Here is a 16363-nt window from a genome sequence, read left to right on the forward strand (position 1 = left end):
TATGATCAATATGGAAAAAGGGATCGAAAGATATTTGATTTTGAATTGACTAAGAAAGTTAATAGATGGTAGTCAATTTGAATCACTGCGATTGATTGAATTTTACAGATAATGTGAATGGGGTTGTATTTAGCGACGACTATTCTTCATTTTTCTGTTATCATTTATTATGATCAAAGATTTGTACCAATATGTGTTGCCATAATTGAACCATTGTTATCTATACCTGAGCTAATATTTCTAATTATCTTATCCTATTGTTTGATATACAACGGTTGAGAAAGTGTTGCTGAAGTCATTCACCTCACAAATAAACATCGTTGACATACTCATATTTTAAACTACTGAGCATGTCTGGAATTGATAAATTAATGACGTGTGTGTGCAGGAGTTATTTTGAAATGAATAACATCAACCAATAAAGCTGTCTAGCAGCTTAGAACTAGTTTTGAAAAGGTATAGATGTTTCATAATGGGAAGATGGGCACAAGGTAGGGTGTGGCACTGTTGACACTTTATTGATTTGTATTTGTTGGTATGCGGGTTAGCCTTCATAGCTCATTTTCCAGCTTATTTACTGCCGAGAGTCATTGGCCTATTATAAATTATGTAAAATTCGAATCAATTTTAAAAAAGACATTTCCATAAAAGTTATCGTAAAACTTCGAGTTTTATTTTTTACGCAATATTTATGAAATAATCCGCACAGATTACAATTTGATTTTCAAAAGAAATCATAGTTTACTATCCTCTTCTTTGCTGGGTTCGGTACTGTTGTGTGTTACTATCACAGAAGGTTCAGGAAGTTTATCTGCTTCTAACAAAAGACGCCCATTTGGTTGAGAACAATGGCGAGACTTTCTTCGTACAATATGAGTTTCACTTGATGTCGATCCGTTACATGGAACTTCTGTGATTACAGAAAAAGTATTCCCACCTTCGTGAACGCTCTTGCCAACCTGAAATTTTAAAAGATTATAACCGAGGATATTATAATCAGTTAGCTCATTAGGTTTCACATTAAACTACTACAGGTACTGTGTTACAAATTCATTCCCCCTTTTTTTTTCATACCTCTGAGTTTTCTGCAAGAACTTGAGGATTGTCATAGCCGCTCAATTTCGACATGGATGACATGGTTCGCGACCTGAAGGGTTCTACGATGCACAGTTGCTCCAGTTCTTTGCTCGAACCAGATCTTGAACGAGACGTTGCGAGAATATTTTTCCTGAGCAGTTCTACTGACGTGCCAATAAGTGCACAACTCTGATAGACATTAAAAATAGTGTTTAAAATCACGAGATTTTTTTAAAACAATATTAAAATACTGATATTGATTAGCAAATACAACATATACTGTATTATCTAAGAAAATTCATTTAATGGGTAATTAATTTTAAAATGCAAATTTTTAAATCCGAAAATAACTTATAAACACTTTTAAGAATTTTGGTTTCCACCCTTTGTACGTTGAAAAATTATTAGCCATGTGTGGATCCATACAGTATTGTGAAATGTTCCAGTGCAGAGCCCCATGGTAGCAATGAAATACCGGAAGATATAAAAACCAGCGTTTATTGACATTTATTCATCAAGAACCGGCAGGAGAATGACCAAAAGCTAACAAGATGAACATTCCTCATCACACGCTAACCTTCTGTCCTCTTAACCCTTTGCAGTTTCCATCCATCCATCCATCCATCCATCTCTCTCTCTCTCTCTATTAGAGAGAGAATAACAAAATAACAAAAATATTTTAGAATATGCCAATTGATTAAAATTTAGCGGCGCCTTCTGAAGATAGCACCAGGTCCTAATTATGTGAAATATCACTAAAAACGGAGATGAAAACTAACTACAGCACTGGACCAGCAAAATAAAATTTTCATTTTTAGTTTTGCACACTCTTAATAATAAACTCATAAGTGTTTAGAGGGGCGTAGCTAAATTTTAATCACTTGGCAATTCTAAAATATTTTTGTCATTTGGTATCGTATATTTTGGCTTTTTCTAAATTATTTTAAAAGCGTTCCTTCTGCAATACCATTTAGCTTGACTTCCCCCCCCCCCTTTTTGTTTTATTATGTATATTTTTATTTTCGCTCAACTGGTTTGCAATGTTCTCAATAAATGAAACATACCATGCTACTGACATCTGTTTCATTTTTATAGCAGCATGCGGTGGATTATGCATTGATGCTGCCACTGATGCTTGCGATACTAATTTTCTATCTAGTATAACTAGTTAAAGTTAGTTAGTTAAAGTTTTCAATTTATATATACAGTATACTGTATATATATTGTGTATAAAACTTAAAATTTCCAGAACAGTACTTCATCTGATGCCTAAATTCTTAATCTTTCCGATTTTCTACATTAAATTTAGAAAATCTCTTTTTTAAATTTAGAAAATCTTATCAAAAAAGTACCAACTATTCCTGCACACGGATTATTACAACTATTCCATCATCTTATAAAAGAACATTCGTTTAAAAGAGTGCACGTTAGCAAATTATAAATAAAAATCATTAACTTCGCATGAGAACCGCATTACTGGAGCGTAACCTTCCGCAATAGAAAAAAAGTGTACAAAGAGTGAAAAATAAGTCGACATCCGCGAAAAAAAAAAATAATAAAATACTAAACATAGTTTTAGAATTAAATGAAAATTGATTTGTATGTCTGCCTACAAAAATGCTTCTCGGTTAATCGGGAGAAAAATATGTAGAACTTCACCTAAAATTTCAAACCTTTTATCCCAAAATGATACGCCGTATTCATAGACGGACAAACCCAGAAGAGATATACTATTGATTAAAACAAGTTAATTTAGAACTTTTTACTACGAAGTTGCTGCTAACTTTAACCAGTTAACAACCTTAAGTCAGTTCAGTAATTTGATTGTATTAAGTTGCTGGGTTGTACATGTACATTTTAATTTGTATGACATGAAGTGTTCCCTTCATTTTGAGGTTTTTTTTTTTTTTTTTTTTTTAATAATTAGAAAATGCAGATGAAAGGTAATTCCGTTTGAACTAAGAGTTTCCATTAGTTTCAAAGATTTAACTCAATGAGAACTGCATTTTCCAATCTTCCATATCTGCTTTCAAACCGCTTATTATAAACCTTATAAACACCATTTTGAAAAGGGAAAAAAATTAAAATAAAAGGTTTCTGGCTAAATTAACGCATAGTAACTATTGAAATTTAGAAAGCAGACTTATATTTCGTCATTCGCAATTAATAAAAATTATCCAACCGTTTTATAGTAAAACGAAAGTGGAATGATATCTCTTATTAAACACACTAACTTTACATAGTGTATGCATAGAGAGTTATCTGGCACTTTCATTATGCAATGGGCCGTGAACATCCTTGTTCCAATGCATCCGCCTCGTCATATCGACAAATTCCAAAGTTAACAATTTCTAAAGACAAAGTGAAGATTAAAATCAGTCAGAAAGCGTATCTATCAGTTACCAGGTACTCGGTATGTTTTTTTCTGCAATAGAGCAACGTATTACTCACCCCTCTTGGCGTGGTTCCGCTTGTAGATATCTGAGTACTGAAACGGCGCAGTTGGTGGCGAAGACAGTGGGAAAAACTGGCTCGTAACGTATCCCGGCCATCATACTGATTCCATTCCAATTCGCTGGGAGCTGCGTATTCAGGGGACCCAATAACCACCAGCAGAGGTCGGGTCGTAATGTCTCCATCCTAAAAAGAAATCATTAGAATAGAAAGTTTTATTTACGCTCTGATTATATTCCGAATAATGAGCTTGCATTTTGGCATTGCACTCGGAAACAACTCTGCCTAATAATAGATGGTTACCTGAAAGGTGAGAGAACGCACTACACGAGGAATGTAAGCAACCCCTTTATATACATCGTTCGTATGGTTGTCAAAGGCCACGCCCTGAACGAGGATGACGTCATCGATTCCTACTTCCACATTGAAATTAGCAGCAGGTTCTAAATTTGGAACGAAGGCCTTCTCCATATACATCAGTACCCTATTCTGAGGCCAATCCTGAAACAATCACAATTTTCAATGAGCAGCGCTCACTTTAAACCCATAATTCTCTCCATGCTACGGAATAAATTTTATAAATTTAATATTGAGATGCCCCACATGCACAGTATAAAAAAGAGCTAAGTTTGTTGATTTATTAAATGTAAGGTATAGGCTATTTCCAATGGAAAGTTAAAGTATACTGATATCCACCTACCATATAATTCGGATGATTCATCAACACACATTCAGCTATCCTCAGCGAACATGACCTAGCTAATTTGTACTCCAAGGATGGGCACTCTTGAAACATCTTCAGGGCATCTTCTATGGCCCTCTGAGGAATGTGAAATGCCTAAATACGCCAAAAAAGGGAGAAGCTTTAGTGGTATGTTTTCGCTTATTAATTTTATTGTTCTTCAATATCTAATATCATTAGTTTACCTGAACTTCTGTCTCGCAGATAGAACTAGTAGCTCTAAGTTTTCCTGTGAGCACGCCTAGTTCCCCTAGAATGTTACCAGCGGTTAAGCAATCTTCTAAATGGTCAGGAAAGGAAAACCAGTGGAAAGAATCTGTGTTGGGAAGAGTTCCGTCCTCGCTGTACGTCACTCTGCCTTCGATCTATGAAAAGAAACACGTTGCCAACTAGAATATTTCATGCTATTTATAATAAATGAAAAATAAGTCTAACCTTATTTTATGTGATTTTTTAAGTCTATCGATAAGCTCAAGTACTGAACAAGGTTCTCAATCTCACGCATAGTTAGAGTGGTCTTGGCCTTGCGGTAGGATGCAGGAATGAAGTTCGTAACTCCCTAAATTTTGCTGTTTCGTGTTTATCATGCACTATGTCATGCATTATAAGGGTAACTGTCAACCATACTATTGCCAACTTTTCCATCGCAGACTCCATTGGTTTCGATACATATTCCTCTGAGCAAAATATGTATCGGAATAATTTTTGCAATGCCAAGTGACATTCGGTAATACGTATCCAAATACGCCTGCATCAAATATTGGGAGAACTGTATTCTGATGAACACCCACTAATGAACATATTCTTCGTAGAATTCAGCGAACAAGAATAAGTGTAAATCTGTATTCGCAAAGATGATCACTTTTAGCACATTCCGCAGCTTTAATTGAATAGTGTTTTTAAATAAAATTTTCTTGAATTGGAATTTGAATCTGAATTGAATTTTAATCGAATTATTGAAAAAATGAATAACTGGGTTGTATTTTAACCGAATAACCTGTATTTCGCTTTTATCGTAGTAGTTTGTGTCCCTCGACAGAGTAATGACTACGACCATTGTTCTTTCGCACTTTGTGAAAGGGGAATTAGTTTGAGTCCACCTGGATAGGAGGCATGTTTAGCCGCTCATGGTTATGAACTCATTTTCATAACTAGGATTCATCGATAATCCTCAGAAACTTATCGCAGTAAGCTGCATATTCTCCATAGGTGTCATACAGGCGTGACATATATTAGTACTAGAAGCATAAACTCCCGTTCTTATATTCTCTCTCTCTCTCTCTCTGCATATACTGGTTTTCTAGAAAAACTCTGTGGGAACATGCTTTGTCGTTCATTAAAAGAAAAGTGGAATCAAATGTTCCTGCAAAATAATGAACATAAGGATGAAGATCTTAACTCAGTACCGTATTATCAGTCCACACCATCGCCACCAAACGCGTCTCTTTCCAGGGTGATAGCAAGATAGAATCTGATTCTCCGTTCCCTTGTTTTACGTTGCAGCTTGGCCGGCACGATACATTGCCATCTGCCACTCGTTTGGAGGGGTCTGGATTCAGTCCCGTCGATTACTGGATTAATTTCTAAAGCTCTCTTCAGTCGAGACTGTAGTTAGCCGATCTTCAGCTGAGGGACTAGATTTTTCCTCGTAAGTTATTCCGGCTTTTTCTGCTCTCATAACATGCAAATCTACCAGTTAACGCATTCTTCTACACAAAAATAGATACGATATGAATGACATGCCCCGCTACCGTTAATATAATAATTTGAATTTTCTCCGTTCCCTCCAGATAAAATTGCGTCCGATTGAAGATTGTATCTCGACTCATCCATGAAGAACACCATGGTCCGATGCTCGTGTGTCTTGTTGACATGCTGTAGATACAAATTCAAATGGGCTCTTTTGTGAATAGGATCAAGGGAAGACCCACACAAAACCTTCTATAGTTGGTAGCCTAGGTACAAGCTCTTCTGTAGATTCAGCAAGCTCTGAATAAATTGTCCATGCTGTGAAGTCTCTGTGATGCCTCCTAGTTAGAGCCAGATAGCAGTCCGTTTGTGTGAATATGATACGAAGATAGTGCCGGACAGGTCTTCGAAAGAATTGTATGTTTTGGAACTGGTTTCAAAGTGTGCCTACAGTGCTGCAAATCACAAAGAGCCACCTAGCCATTTCGGCTTGACTGTATCCTGCCTTCATTCTTCCTGTTGTTCTCTACCTCAAAAAATAATTTAAATGGTGTCTCTGTGACATTTTCACAATTATATCGAATAAGCGTACCTCGTGGATGGGCTTAGGGCAGCGTATCCGAAACTGGGGTCCGTAAATATATAACATATGCGTATGTTATATTATATATAGGGGTCCGCAAACTTTTTTTGAATTTTGAAGGTATCTGTAAACTTTTTTGATTTTTGAAAGGGTCCGCAGATCTCAGTAACCACTGGCTGGGGGGACTAAAGTCTATTCCGGAACATTTTATTTCATACTATATATTTGTATTGTCACGTGATTGACACTCGTAAACATTGCCGATACGGAACGTACAACACCCCCCCTCCCCTCCCAAATAACAATTTAAAATGTATTCGTGCGTATTTCTTTGTTTCCTTTTTTTTTTTTTTCGTATTTGTTCCTCAGCTCTTGAGTGCAGTATACTTTCTTTGAATATAAAATATCTTACAAATAATTTGTTTTTTATTATATATTTAATGGGATAAATCTAACAGGTGTTACTTTAGTTTGGATTATGGTAACAAAAAAAAAAATTACTACCTCTACCTGAAAAAAAAAAAAAGGCTAATATTAATTAGGTAGGGGGGAAGAATCATTATTTTTAATCCTGGCTAGCATTAACAAATGCTTTTGAAAGTAGCGAAATCGACTTTAATCCTAATTGATATTAATTGAGATTAAAATGAAAATTTCCTTGTAATTATTTCAATTACGTAGTAAATGACGCTCTAATTGTCCTCTTGAGTAGCACAATTGGTAGGATCGCCGTCTTCCTCACACTGGGTGGAAGAGACTTGAGTTCGAGTCCCGGTGGTAACGAGGAATTTTTATGGGCCTTTTCACATAGACCCATAAAAAATCATACAACTTGAAAAATAAATCTTGATAAAAAAAAATCCAAATTTGGATTATCTGTATTATTGAACTCTGTATAGACCTTGATTCGTTTTAAATTCAGAAATTACAGTTATTTGGAAACAGCTGCCTTTTCAAAATAGAGGCCTTTTTTTTGTAACTTACAGCTATTTGAGTCTAGTGGCCATGACTTTTTCACTTCCATGTCACTACCAAATTTTTATCCACTTAGCTCACGTTTTAAGGTCGGGAACGCCCAATAGTCCCACGAGAAACGATCCGAGCTCTTGAAAATAACAATCGCTCAATTTCCTTTGTTTATAGGACAGTCGGTATTACATTTTAGTTTACTCTTCCTGAGAACGATGAGTATCCGAGTACTAGGAGTTCGATAAAGGAGTAATCTTGACCCAGAAATTTTGATGACTCATTCTCATCACACGGCGTGGGGTCATTAACCAAATACACTATATTACCAAAATGATACTATATAATGAACATTGCTCTCTTAAGCAATTTAATATCCGCTGCTTTTACAATTTCGGGCAATGACTGCTGTGTTTCTGGTTATTGTTCTTTATGTAATTCTTCTGCATCAAATCTAGAGAGGCTATTTACGTGTCTCTGGATTCATACGGGACATGATACTGCCAAGGGGGATGTCTTTGTGTGTGCGCGATGCAAGGAGTGTATCGATATCAGGCAACAACTCGGCGTTCTTGTGGGCCTATATGAGAGCTTGAAGGACAGGGTGGATGCCCTCGAAGAAACTAAACTGAGGGGCCCATCAGGCTCTCAGCTGCCCACATCAACGCCAGAGCTTGCACTTGGGCATCGCATGACACAGAGACAACCCCCAAGGCAGAATGCGCTGGTCCCGAAGGAACTAGTAGTTGTTGGTGACTCTATTGTCAGGGAAACGGGGAATATGCTTTGTAAAAAAGATAGGTGGAACAGGACCAGGGTATGTCTGCCAGGGGCAAAGGTTGATGACATTGTAGAGCGAATATCATCTTTTAAGGGCACAAAAGGTGATATAGTTGTACACGTTGGCACTAATAATATTAAGAGTAGGAGACCGGCAGAATTACTTAACAAGTACAGGTCACTGTTGAACAAAAGCCGAGAATTAGGGTTGAATTTGAAAGTGTCTGCAATTCTGCCCAGACACGATAGGAGGGAGTATATGATGAGAGCCTTGTCAATCAATTCGGCTCTGGAAAGATTGTGCAAGGCTCAAGGGGTAGAATTTTTTTCAGCCTGGACTGTACTTGTTAACAGGAGAGATTGCTTCTACAGGGATGGGATACACTTAAATAGAAAGGGTGCAAGAATATTTGCTGATGCTATCGAGGCAGTGTTAGGTGGGTCGGAAAACTGCTAGCTTGGGGGGAGACAAAGACCAATAGATTGACAGTAGCCACTGGCAGAGGTGAAAGAGATTCTTGCACTGCTTCTATTAGAATGAACAGAAGCCTGAAAAACATCTGCATGGTATTTCAGAGACTGCTGGGAGCCGTTGCGGTACAAGTAAACACATGGGTTGTGTTAGGGTAGCTAAGAATAGAAACAGGTGCAGGTATACTTGCGTGTACACCAATGCTAGGAGTTTAGTAAATAAATTTGATGAATTTGAGGTATTGCTCAAAACATCAAAGGCAGATATTGTTGGGATATCAGAGACGTGGTGTCACACAGATATAAGGGATGCAGAACTGCAGTTTGGGGAGTACAACGTCTACAGAAAGGATAGACAGGATAGGAGGGGGGGAGGGGTTATGCTATTAGTTAAGAAACACATAAAAACCAAGGAAGTGAAGCCAGTCGACATCGCTGGACAGTGCAGTGTTGAGTCAGTTTGGTGTGACATAAGCATTGGGAGATCAAAATTGAGAGTAGGAGTGTGCTATAGGCCTAATGACTCTGATGAGTATAATAAGGAACTGTACAGGGAAATAGAGTGGGCCAGTAAATCAGAGAGTCTTATAATGGGAGATTTTAATTTCCCAGATATTGACTGGAATTTGGGGGCTGGTTACTCACACACTAGCAGGGCTTTTGTGGATTTATTGGATGATTGTTTTCTACATCAGCATGTTCGGGAGGCAACTAGAGGGAGTAATACTCTTGATTTGATTATCAGCAGTGATTCTTCATGCATTAAGAATCTGCAGATAAATGAACCACTAGGTGGCAGTGATCACAGTGTGCTGAAGTGGGATTTACTCAAAGAGGTAACTACCATTAGGGGTAAAGGGAAGGGTTATTGCTTCCGTAAAGGCGACTACGATGGACTGAGACAGTATTTAAATTCTATACAGTGGGACCAACTGATGATGTTACCAACAGCAAATTCAAAATGGGAAGCATTCAAAGAACTTATCTTGGAAGCTACTAGGCTTTACATACCAACTAAGAAATATTGTTCAAGGTTTAGGCCAAAATGGATGTCAGATGAACTAATGAGGCATATGGCAGAGAAGAAAAATGCATGGGATACTTACAAATTAACACATGACACAGAAGCCTATGATAGATACAAGTTGATATGCAACCAAGTTACAAAGGAGGTTAGGCAGGCGAAGGCAGATTACGAGAAATCCTTGGCAAGGGATGCAAAGAAAAACAGCAAAGAGTTCTTTACTTATGTAAACTCTAGAAGGAAGGGGATGAATCAGATTGGTCCACTTGATATTGATGGGTCAACTGTTGATGATCCTGCTCAGGTAGCTAACAAACTAAATGAATATTTTGCATCGACATTCACACATGAGGAGTTATTCAGCAAGGGGAATGCCAGAGGTGTATTCAACTCTAGCAGTAAGCTACAGAATCTTGAAATAACTGGGAGTAAAGTGGAGGAGAAACTGTTGAAGATAAACACAAGAAAGGCACTCGGGGTGGATGGGATCTATCCAGTTATATTAAAGGAGGCAGCAAAGGAAGTAAGCAAACCCTTAGCCATAATTATGAGAGCTTCCTTGGACTCAGGGGAGGTACCCATGGACTGGAAATGTGCAAATGTGACCCCAATTCACAAAGGAGGATCAAAGGCTGAAACAAGTAATTATAGACCTGTGAGCTTAACTTCTGTTCCAGGAAAATTAATGGAGGCACTGGTTAAAGAAGCACTGCAGGATCATTTAGACAAGACTTCAGTTATAGCTCAGACACAGCATGGTTTTGTTAAGGGGAAGTCTTGCCTGACCAACTTGATTGGATACTATGATGCAGTCACAAAAGAGCTGGATGCAGGGAATAACTTTGATATTATATACTTGGATCTTAGAAAGGCTTTTGATACTGTTGCACATGGAAGACTGCTACACAAATTGGAGCAGTGTGACATTGGAGGCAAATTGCTGCTATGGATAAAGGGGTGGTTGAGGGGGAGAAGACAGAGAGTGGTAATCAATGGACACTGCTCATCGTGGACTGATGTTATTAGTGGAGTCCCTCAGGGCTCAGTGTTGGGTCCATTGTTGTTTTCTGTATTTATAAATGATATTGATGATGGTATATCAAGCTTAATGTCCAAGTTTGCAGATGATACAAAGGTTGGCAGGGTTGTCAAGGACACTACTGACACTATGCTGCTGCAACAGGATCTGGAAAGGTTGAGCAGATGGGCTGAGAGGTGGCAAATGAAGTTTAACATTGACAAATGTAAAGTACTACACATGGGAAACAGCAACCCCAGAGCAACGTATCAACTCTGTGGTACTACACTGACAGTGGTAGAGAATGAAAGGGACTTGGGGGTGATTGTGCAGGCAGATATGAAGTTCTCTGAGCAGTGCAGACGGGCTGCAAGAGTAGCTCATGGAGTATTGTCAATGATATACAGGAATTTTTCCAGCAGGGATAAGGAGGTGATTATTCCATTGTATAAGGCAATGGTGAGGCCACACCTAGAGTACTGTATACAGGTCTGGAGGCCTCATTTCAAGAAGGATGTAGAGCTGCTGGAACGAGTACAGAGAAGGGCAACAAGATTAGTGAATGGAACAAAGGGGTGCTCTTACGAAGAAAGGCTTAAGTTTTGCAAATTACAGTGTCTGGAGACTAGGCACCAGCTGGGTGATCTGATAGAGGTGTATAAAGCCTTGAATGGTTTAAGCATGCTCAATGCTGATGGGATTCTTCCTCTAGCTCAGAAAAATCACCTGAGAGGGCATAAATTCAAATTGAGGAAAGACAGATGTAGGATAGACGTGCGGAAATTTGCCTTTAGCCAGCGGGTGGTTGGTTGGTGGAACAGACTGCCATCCCTTGTGGTGGAGGTTGATAGCCTAAATAAGTTTAAGGCTCAGCTGGACAGGTATTTTGAACGAACAGAGGGGTGAAGTGGAAGTGGGTTTTTTTTTTTTTTTTTTGGCTGATGCTGCATAAGCTTGCTTTCTTGCATCAAATGCCTCTACTAATGCTAATGCTAATGCTAATGCTAAAATAACGTCGAAGGGTATTCAGCCAATGTCTGCACTATCTGATAACCAACGATGTGTTCCTTTTCAATATTATAAACTGTTTGCATATCTCATGGTTTTTCTTACGAATATTACAGCTGCTGTAGCTGAGTGGTCAGTTCGTGAGGGTGCATGAGTACACATGCTTTGATTGACCGGGATTCAAACCCATGACTGCTAAATACGGTGATGTTTCTTGTCTTCTCTCTCTGTTTTTTGTAAACTCATATGACCGTGTAGTCTTTCCGGATTATAAAGAGAAAATTAATTTTTACAAAATCACGTGATACGATGCGATTACGTATATTGGCATTGATGAGTTCACAATTTTGGCAACCTAGTGTATGTGTGTGCTATGATTTATGTCGTGAAATTATGTAATATTTTATGGCTGTCTTCCTAAATAAATATGTTATTGTTATGACTGTATTATATCACCGTAACTATTTGTTTAGCACTGAAGTTTCCTCATTGCTGATTTAAAGTACCTAATGTTTCTGAGCCATATATGTACCTTCACTAGACCTACTGTGATGACGTGGATCCCTGATGGCGGACTTCCTTTACTTCCAATTGTTTCTCCTTTTTTGAAGCAAACAACGGTTGATTTTTCCTGAAAAAGATAAAATAACGTAACTGATCCCTGTAATTCACCACACCTTTCCTAATTTGCTGTAACCATTAGTTTCAAAAGGAATTATTTTGATAAAAACACAAACAGCAAGGTATGCTTAAGTACCTTACCTTATCAGCCAATTTTCGTGTTATTACATAGACAACATTCTTCGAAACACACATAAGCATTACTTATCTTATCTGAATATGTTAAGATAAATATCTCTACAGCAATAAGATTTGCTTTGTGACGCATTCATTCTCAAAATCAAGCAACCGTGATGCGAACGAATCGCGTTCGTAATAACCTTACTTCCGATTGCATATAAATACATTACTTATACTTTACAAATAAATTGGTAAGAACTGAATCTGTTAGAAATATTTATTTGCACGATAGTTCTATGGAGAAATTTGTTAAAAAAAAAAAAAAAACGCAAGTACTGTATTGTGCACTAATTTTATCTTTGACTAATATTGTTATTGTGTCCACTAGATGGCGCCATTGTCCAAACTGAAAAAAAAAAAAAAAAATTCCTGTAATGAAAATTGGAAAAATTTGCGGTCGGTGACACAAGAATTGTGACCGCCATTAATTACAAGGATACCTCAGGGATCTTACAACCCAAGTAAAAAAGGTTAAGTAAACTAAATGCCGATGGCAGCTGTACTCTTTCTCAGGTGACACACACACACACACACACACATGCGAGGAGAAATAAAAGTAAATTGAAAAAGATGGTTCTGCAATAGCTGTGAGGAAATTTTCATTCATCCGGAGAGCAATCTATTGTTGGAATAAACTTTCATTTAGTGTTATGGAAATGAGTAGTTTGAATAAATTGAAAGGTTTGGACAAATTATTTAAAAGAATGGGCAAATTCAGCGAGCGTTTTTTTTCTTTTTGACTGGTGCCGTATATGCTTTATTTCCTAACAAATACTAATACCAATATCTATTTAAGATTATTTGACATTTCCAACGTACGACTGACTATATACAAATATTTACCTTTATAAAATCAAATACTTGTTTGTTGCCAGAAATCCAGTCCACATTTTTCAATATTTCGATAGGTGGCAGTGGTAACATGCAAGTTGGAGCATTCATAAGTAACTTCGTTTGCTTTTCGACTGCCTGCAAAAATAAGTAACGAGATAATACAATCACACACGCCAATGAAAATGCATGAATTGATAATTAAAATAAAATGGCTGTCTTAGTAGTACAACAAATCTATCTATGGGTGCTCTGGCTAATAAGAGGAAAACCATGTTTTAAATATTCATAACGCACTTCAACATCAGAAAACAAAACAAGATATATTCAACTTACTATGGCGAGCAGTTCGTAAACACTATCTTCTAACAGTCCAGATTCTTTAAGATGTTCAAGTTCATGGCGGACATTGTTCAATACCAAACGTGAAGCTTGTCGTGTTTTTATTGCAACGGCTACACCGGGGTGTTCTTCTTGAATTAGTGCTAATTCCTTCTTTATCTATGAAAGTAATATATACTACCAGAAAGAAAATAGATTCAAGAAAAATCAGGAATTTTAATATACAGATAAAAAAGGCACAAATAGCAAAATATTCCAAAATCTAATAAGCTTCTTTTTTTTTTTTTTTTTTAATTATATTTCATAGCAGTTGTGAAGTTAAATAATTTACATATGATTCAGGCGAAATGAGAACCCATAATTTCATCAATTACACTTTCACAAATATCATTCCTCCTTTTTTGCTTTGTTTTAAATACATACGAGATTACATATAAAACAACGATTTATTTTTTGAAGGAAAGTGCATTTCCGTTGAAGGACTGGTGTCCTGAAAGCAATTTATTTTAGTTAATAAGGATTACTCTTCACCGAAATACGAAAACTTAATAGCATTATTATTACCATCCAACTCGGCAGCCGAAATCACTCAGCAAATCACTAGCAAACTGCAGGACATGGCTGACTACCTCAATACCTTCAACCTCCAAATCAACCCCCTAAAATCGGCACAAATAACTTATTCTCTAAAGGACGGCCCAACAACGTTGGAGCCTGTGCTTAACGGCTCTTCAGTTCCAAGTGTTCAAACACACAAAGATCTGGGGGTCGTCTTCGACTCCAAACTATCTTTCAACGATCACATAAACCTCATACAGTCGAGGCTGAATTCACTACGCTGGGTCGCCAAACAACAGCTGCTCCACACCACCGACCCACAACTGGTAAAAAGATACATCGTATCAATCCTTTACCCGACAATACTGTATGCTTCAGAGATATGGGCATCGGCCGCCGAATCCAACATTAAAAGAATATTCTCTGCCGAATTCTGGCTTCTAAAATGGGCCAACAGCAAACTCCACCTTCCCCCAGCTCTCATATCAACGCAGTTAGCAGAAGCTCTTCACCTACGCAGGCTCCGGTCCTACATCGGAGAAAGAAGGCTGCTGTTCACCATCAAGATGGCCACCGGTAAAATTACAGAGCCGAACTTCTGGGATCACTGCTCTTGGCGCATTCCTCCCCCTTATCTCCGGTCTTCAGCACAGCTGCTAGCAAACCGTAACCGGCTAGTACTAACCGACAGATTCCTGCCAAAGCAAATGCTGCCCTCACTGCAAGCCATCGACGGGGACCTCCAAGAAGTTGTCAATAATAAGAAATACAGGAAGGGTATCTTCGTCGAACTGAAAATGTAAAACTGTGCTTTGTTAATAATCTGATTTATCTTTTTTTCTCATGTGTATCTCTTTTGTAAATATGTTTTGTTAACCCCTGGCACCACCATGCCGTGACGGGACTAATTGTATGTCTATCATTGCTGCAATTAAAGATTCTATTCTATTCTATTCTATTCTATTATGGAATAGTCTGGCAAGGATAAGGGCTATACCGCCGTATCAAACCTTAATTAAGTTATGGTCTACCTTACGGCCTACAGAATTTCATATATCTGTAATTTTGTGGAGAATCCGTACCTTGAACAACCCATTCTTCTTCATCATATAACGGTTGGATTGAAATTCGGGAAGTTGGCTGGCGAAGGAAAGAGGAAAAAAAAACTTTCGAAAAGTTCCTTGTCTGCCCCCTCCTGTGATTAGCACTCTACTTCTGGAAAATGCGGTGACTATTGAAAAACAGCAAGTAGGATCAATGGGCGCAACAGATCTACAACAATTCATGTATTCCATAGTCATTAGATATTGCTGCTTGCATATCCTGGATATGCCTTATCTACTCCACTCTACTCCCACAGAAGAAAGCGACCGCTGGAAACAGTAAAAATGAACTTTTTACGCTTTTATTCCGTATTATATTGTATTCTGTATGCTGTTATGCTGCGAATATTCGTGCTAATGTAAATATGGTGATGTTATGCTTTAAATGCAGCAGTATTAAATTTTACTCGTTTATATTTATTAAGCAGTGTAAGTCTTAAGCAGATCACAAGTTATTAATGTATCGTATAATTCTGATAATAAGTATTACATGTATCATATGATAATAAGTACTACATGTATTGTGTAATTTAGTAACAAGAGTTACATATAATGAAAAATTGTATAGATTATTTTCTGTTGCATAACAGAATATGTTTCTCCTAGTCAATGGCTGTCTCCTAGGAAAAATAATAATAATATCAACGGGTCCCAGGGATCTGCCAAATGAAAGCTCCACTATCAATATGCTTTTATTTCCGCCATGCAAGATGAAAAGAATTAATTGATTGATGTAGTTTCCCCTGGATACGCATGTACCCTATCGTCTACATTGTACAAAAAAGACCACGATTCATTGACCCATCTGCCGAAACTATCTGATGGTCCATTCAAAATGGTCATGGCATCCGTCAGGTGGGATATCATTATGGGACCTTTGATTTTATGTTCCAACCTAAGAATGATTCAAACCACT

General features: G+C 37.6%; 1 protein-coding gene across 1 annotated transcript in view; it reads right to left on the minus strand.

Annotated features, from left to right (window-relative positions):
* Window positions 1-734: 734 nt before the first annotated feature.
* LOC150084882 (sperm-specific sodium:proton exchanger-like) overlaps window positions 735-16363 on the minus strand; it is a 64279-nt gene continuing 48650 nt past the window's right edge. Inside the window, exons 16-24 of the mRNA XM_090376378.1 lie at window positions 13781-13945; window positions 13457-13582; window positions 12345-12443; window positions 4459-4638; window positions 4232-4369; window positions 3835-4032; window positions 3529-3717; window positions 1075-1266; window positions 735-959 (exon numbers count right to left, since the gene is read on the minus strand). Of these exons, the coding sequence (XP_090232504.1) occupies window positions 735-959; window positions 1075-1266; window positions 3529-3717; window positions 3835-4032; window positions 4232-4369; window positions 4459-4638; window positions 12345-12443; window positions 13457-13582; window positions 13781-13945 (1512 nt within the window). The remainder of the gene's footprint in view (window positions 960-1074; window positions 1267-3528; window positions 3718-3834; window positions 4033-4231; window positions 4370-4458; window positions 4639-12344; window positions 12444-13456; window positions 13583-13780; window positions 13946-16363) is intronic.

This window comes from Mastigoproctus giganteus, chromosome 6 (assembly GCF_048544385.1).
Source record: "Mastigoproctus giganteus isolate SK-2022 chromosome 6, ASM4854438v1, whole genome shotgun sequence".
Classification (NCBI taxonomy): domain Eukaryota; kingdom Metazoa; phylum Arthropoda; class Arachnida; order Uropygi; family Thelyphonidae; genus Mastigoproctus; species Mastigoproctus giganteus.